General features: G+C 37.0%; 1 protein-coding gene across 1 annotated transcript; it reads right to left on the reverse strand.

Annotated features, from left to right (window-relative positions):
• Positions 1–469: 469 nt before the first annotated feature.
• On the reverse strand, positions 470–3,016 carry LOC124370015. Its single transcript, XM_046828291.1, has 2 exons — positions 1,717–3,016; positions 470–1,332 (listed from the first exon to the last, which is right to left on the reverse strand). Exons 1-2 carry the CDS (start codon positions 2,978–2,980, stop codon positions 512–514), a joined length of 2,085 nt encoding a protein of 694 aa, XP_046684247.1. The 5' UTR covers positions 2,981–3,016; the 3' UTR covers positions 470–511.
• Positions 3,017–6,562: the final 3,546 nt, after the last annotated feature.

A 6,562-nucleotide genomic window follows, 5' to 3' on the forward strand; every position in this document is an offset into this window, starting at 1 on the left:
AAGTGGAGGCTGTGTTAATAAAACTTCTGTTTTTTCAAACGATATCTTTAAACCAATTTTCTTAAGATACATATAACTGTAACATACAGTATTTTTAAATCTTTCAAATTTTCATGGTAAAGTATGTGTGTACAAAAAACATAATAGTTTCATATGTGTAAAGTTTGTCACTGTCATTATGTCTGATGTATCGAATTACGACTTTACAGATTCAGATAAGTGTTCAAATTATTATTATTTTGAATGCTTTTTTGAACTTTCAAAATTTCAACATTATATTTGCATGCAGCTCAGCTCCATGGAGACCAATACCGTATGTTAAGTTTCAAAGTGGCATCAGGCCCTGACAGACCAGATAATGTCGTCTAGAGAAAAGAAATCAAATGAATCAGTCAATTATTTGGTAATAATTATTTCAAATGTTTGGAGGATCAGGCAGGGTCTCCAGCTTCCGACAGTTTTAAAGGAGACAATGTGAGGGTAGGATAATGGAACGTGGCAAAGAAGTCACTTACCAAGAGAAGTGAGTACCACCACAAGAGTAGCTCACACAACAGGGCACATAAAGAGTGAACAAGGTATAACAAAATAGATAAAACAATACAGGAGAATGTGAGATGGGATGGTGAACAGAGAAGTGAGTACCACCACAAGAGTAGCTCACACAACAGGACACATAAAGAGTGAACAAGGTATAACAAAATAGATAAAACAATACAGGAGAATGTGAGATGGGATGGTGAACAGAGAAGTGAGTACCACCACAAGAGTAGCTCACACAACAGGGCACATAAAGAGTGAACAAGGTATAACAAAATAGATAAAACAATACAGGAGAATGTGAGATGGGATGGTGAACAGAGAAGTGAGTACCACCACAAGAGTAGCTCACACAACAGGGCACATAAAGAGTGAACAAGGTATAACAAAATAGATAAAACAATACAGGAGAATGTGAGATGGGATGGTGAACAGAGAAGTGAGTACCACCACAAGAGTAGCTCACACAACAGGACACATAAAGAGTGAACAAGGTATAACAAAATAGATAAAACAATACAGGAGAATGTGAGATGGGATGGTGAACAGAGAAGTGAGTACCACCACAAGAGTAGCTCACACAACAGGGCACATAAAGAGTGAACAAGGTATAACAAAATAGATAAAACAATACAGGAGAATGTGAGATGGGATGGTGAACAGAGAAGTGAGTACCACCACAAGAGTAGCTCACACAACAGGGCACATAAAGAGTGAACAAGGTATAACAAAATAGATAAAACAATACAGGAGAATGTGAGATGGGATGGTGAACAGAGAAGTGAGTACCACCATATGTGTAAAGTTTGTCACTGTCATTATGTCTGATGTATCGAATTACGACTTTACAGATTCAGATAAGTGTTCAAATTATTATTATTTTGAATGTTTTTTTGAACTTTCAAAATTTCAACATTATATTTGCATGCAGCTCAGCTCCATGGAGACCAATACCGTACGTTAAGTTTCAAAGTGGCATCAGGCCCTGACAGACCAGATAATGTCGTCTAGAGAAAAGAAATCAAATGAATCAGTCAATTATTTGATAATAATTATTTCAAATGTTTGGAGGATCAGGCAGGGTCTCCAGCTTCCGACAGTTTTAAAGGAGACAATGTGAGGGTAGGATAATGGAACGTGGCAAAGAAGTCACTTACCAAGAGAAGTGAGTACCACCACAAGAGTAGCTCACACAACAGGGCACATAAAGAGTGAACAAGGTATAACAAAATAGATAAAACAATACAGGAGAATGTGAGATGGGATGGTGAACAGAGAAGTGAGTACCACCACAAGAGTAGCTCACACAACAGGACACATAAAGAGTGAACAAGGTATAACAAAATAGATAAAACAATACAGGAGAATGTGAGATGGGATGGTGAACAGAGAAGTGAGTACCACCACAAGAGTAGCTCACACAACAGGGCACATAAAGAGTGAACAAGGTATAACAAAATAGATAAAACAATACAGGAGAATGTGAGATGGGATGGTGAACAGAGAAGTGAGTACCACCACAAGAGTAGCTCACACAACAGGGCACATAAAGAGTGAACAAGGTATAACAAAATAGATAAAACAATACAGGAGAATGTGAGATGGGATGGTGAACAGAGAAGTGAGTACCACCACAAGAGTAGCTCACACAACAGGGCACATAAAGAGTGAACAAGGTATAACAAAATAGATAAAACAATACAGGAGAATGTGAGATGGGATGGTGAACAGAGAAGTGAGTACCACCACAAGAGTAGCTCACACAACAGGGCACATAAAGAGTGAACAAGGTATAACAAAATAGATAAAACAATACAGGAGAATGTGAGATGGGATAGTGAACAGAGAAGTGAGTACCACCACAAGAGTAGCTCACACAACAGGGCACATAAAGAGTGAACAAGGTATAACAAAATAGATAAAACAATACAGGAGAATGTGAGATGGGATGGTGAACAGAGAAGTGAGTACCACCACAAGAGTAGCTCACACAACAGGGCACATAAAGAGTGAACAAGGTATAACAAAATAGATAAAACAATACAGGAGAATGTGAGATGGGATGGTGAACAGAGAAGTGAGTACCACCACAAGAGTAGCTCACACAACAGGGCACATAAAGAGTGAACAAGGTATAACAAAATAGATAAAACAATACAGGAGAATGTGAGATGGGATGGTGAACAGAGAAGTGAGTACCACCACAAGAGTAGCTCACACAACAGGGCACATAAAGAGTGAACAAGGTATAACAAAATAGATAAAACAATACAGGAGAATGTGAGATGGGATAGTGAACAGAGAAGTGAGTACCACCACAAGAGTAGCTCACACAACAGGGCACATAAAGAGTGAACAAGGTATAACAAAAGATAAAACAATACAGGAGAATGTGAGATGGGATAGTGAACAGAGAAGTAAATGTGTGCAAAAAACACATAGGAGTAATGTAGAGGAGGTAGATCGTGTCGAGAGAGTGACAACGCCAACCTCACTACCAGCCGAGGGACACGGGCGGTGGTGGATAGACAACAGCTGATCTCTCTCGCTCACTCATTGATTAAACTTAATGCTTAATTAAATAAAAATATTACTAAATGCAATTAAATATAAACAACCTTAAGATATATAAGAATAAATCAATGAAAAGTAAATATGTTTTAGGGCATCCCTATTGCACAAAGTGACATTCCGTTTTTTGACATAAAGGCCAGAGTTGTTTTGTGTACAAGAGTTTGCAATTAGCATATATTTCTCCAATTAATAATTAATTCTATAATTCCTGGAACACAGCATTAGCTTATTCAGATACTCTGTGAGAGCGGCAAGACTAATACTTGGATCTCCTCAGAGCTACATGCCAGGAGCTGAGCCCTTTACGTGAAGAGACGCTAAATTAACATCTTGACTAGGACAGTTTGAATTTTTTGTACGCTCAGTTAATCAAAGTGATGTTTTTTCTTGCAGGTCGGCAAACCAGTGATCTGCGCTACACAGATGCTGGAGTCCATGGTGAAGAAACCACGACCGACAAGGGCCGAAAGCGCTGACATTATCAACGCTATCCTAGACGGTGCAGACTGTGTGATGCTGTCTGATGAAACAGCCAATGGTGTATACCCTCTGAAATGTGTGGCCACCATGGCCAATATCTGTAAGGAGGCAGAGGCCGCGATCTGGCATAAACAACTCTTCGTTGATCTCACTTCGGAGGTAACTTCAGTAGAGTAACATTTCTTTTAAGGAAGTAAAATAAATTTCCCTTAGCATTTTCATTGAATTTTTAAAATATCTTCTACTGTTACTTTGATGTTGTTACCAACTGTGTATGGATTTAATATTTTTAAACCAACTATTACTGTTTTACTTTTTTTACTTATTTATTGTATCTGTTTTTGGCACAACACTGGAAAAAACCAAACAAAAACAGTACAAAAACTCTTTACTCCTGATCTAAAGTGGATGTGGAGCGCTATAATGCATTTAGATACTGGGTTTGGGGCTTCATGTTGTGTATGTTGTACATTAGATTACTTATTACATTGAACTTTTTCAGCAATACAGTATTCGGCTCGAAAATTAAACATAATAATATGCTTGTATTTTAAGCAAAGGTATTTCGTAATCCTGTTTTAATTTGTTGCCACTTTATAGTCATTATTTTCCTCATCTTAGAGATAACACACTCTGCCATCACTGCTGTCGATGCAGGCAACAAGTGTTTACTATGTTAAGCACAGCTCAGTAATATATCTAAATTGTTGAAATCTAATGCTTCATTGAACGTATATATTAACCATTGAATTAAATACATTTTTTGTTAAAGACTATTCCACCGAGTAAAATGCCCGGTTCAAAAGGTAGCACCTCAGGGAAAGTTAAAACCTTTGAGAAAGTAAATTATCTAGTAATGGTTAAGTCCACAATTTTTTAATCTCGTATCAGATTCTAAATCTTCAAAAACTGATTTCCAATTCTCGTAATTTTAATTCTAAGGCCTTTTTTTTAACCCTGAGCATTTAATGAAATCATCACCAAACCTTTTTTACCAGATACTTGCTGCCCAATTCCACAAGAAGTAATCGGACAGTATCACTCTATTTTAACACCCCATCAGGTAGACTTGATCTTTCACAACTGCCGTCATGTACCAAATTGAGCACACACTGGGCTTTTGTGAAGTGCGTCGTGCACTTGATGGGATACACACTGCTAAGCAATTCCTTCTTGCGTTTTTATTGTTTGTCTGTCTTGGTGGTTTTTTAAATTTGAATGCACGTTTAAATAAATACCTCAGATTATCGTATACCCGGTTGGGCGCATAAGACCTGGAAATTGACTCATATATTGCACTGAATGTGGCTGCTGAATACTGCATAAAAAATGACCTTGTACTTAATGAGTCTAAGACAAAGCAGATTGTTCTGGGAAGAAACAGAGAGAAAGTCTCTGAACTCCCCAACATCACAGTGACCAGCGAAGTGAAGCATCTGGGGATCATCATAGATGAAAAGCTATCCTGGAATGGACACCTGGATAGGCTTTGTCAAAGACTGAGCTCAGCCATCTTTGTAATAAGGAGGATTAAGACCATCAGCACTCAAGCAGCCAGCAAAATCGCATACTATGCACTGTTTGAGTCACACCTAAGGTACGGCATTGTGGTCTGGGGAGGCTCAACAGCAAGAAATATACAGCGTGTACTGATCCTACAAAAGAAAGCCATAAGAACAATATCTGGGCTAGGCACAAGAGACAGCTGTAGACAGGCTTTTAAGGACTTAGGGATCCTCACAGCACCCTCCCTTTATATCCTAGAGACAATACTTCATGCCTCTTCTCGAAACCTTCCAAGACACTATGATAGGCATGCTTACCAAACTAGAAATGCCACAAACTATACATTACCTCTACACAGGTCAGCACTCTATGAATCAAAGCCTACATACGCTGGAGCAAAATTTTTTAACAACCTCCCAGAAGCACTGAAGAGTATCAGCCGCAATCTGCTTAAGAAGAGACTGACAACCTGGTTGCTGGACCAATCATTCTACAGCCTGGAGGAGTTCCTGAATTGGAGAGAACATTAACCACAACTGCCTAACCTGGAAACTATTATTGACAAATTGTAAAATGCTTATACTGTTTGACACCAATTCAGATCTTGATGATCTTGTATTAAGTTCTATCAATAAATCAATAAATCAATAAATCAATAAATTGCTTAATATTTTTAGGTACCACTTGGGTTACATGGAGAAAGGTTGAAAAAACATTTAAGAATAATTTTTGCGTGCAAAACTTTGAGGCCTGTACACTTTTCTCATTATACTTCTACGTTTAACGTAAAAGGAAATATTTAGTTTTTTACAATTATTATTAAAAAGTTCGACAGCATGTAAAAAAGGGAGGAAAATAGTTGTTGTCGTAAATGTGTTAAACAGATTTTCAGGAGTTCGTGGAAATGGCAATATTGTAGAAAATAAATATATCTACCTAGATATATCAGAGAAGAATATATGCAATTTATCTGCAACAATATATGGGTATTTGTATTTATTATAAAATAAATATACATTAAATTTAAAATGTTGAAAAAAATTCAAATCACCTACAGTTGTAATACAAATTTTATGATACAAATGTATGTATATTTTATAGTGGACATGATAATCGCTCAGTAATCGTCTGTGTACTTGCTGCTGAGTAGCTGATGTCTGCCCATAGACTCAACAGCCACGCAGCAATGTAAACAGCAAACATAAACTGTAACCCAAATATTATTTTCAAGACTACTATAATTTTTAACTTGATAATCTGTCTACGATTTTCATACACAAAGTACACCAATAACATGTTTTTGTAGTTGGCAATTGTGTACAGCTGTCATGTGGAATAGACACAGCAAACTCACGGCAATCTATGAACACAAACATTAAAAAAAATCAAACTGCAATTAAAATATATTATTCAATACAAAAATAATTTTTTATTTTTTATTCTTTTGTACGACTTTTTATAC

This window comes from Homalodisca vitripennis, chromosome X, assembly GCF_021130785.1.
Source record: "Homalodisca vitripennis isolate AUS2020 chromosome X, UT_GWSS_2.1, whole genome shotgun sequence".
Classification (NCBI taxonomy): domain Eukaryota; kingdom Metazoa; phylum Arthropoda; class Insecta; order Hemiptera; family Cicadellidae; genus Homalodisca; species Homalodisca vitripennis.

Coding starts and splice junctions, on each gene's coding strand:
- LOC124370015 (XM_046828291.1), bottom strand. CDS start 2,980: ATGTGTTTTTTGCACACATTTACTTCTCTGTTCACTATCCCATCTCAC. Junction 1,333..1,716: donor TTGTGTGAGCTACTCTTGTG/GTGGTACTCACT, acceptor TTTACACATATG/GTGGTACTCACTTCTCTGTT.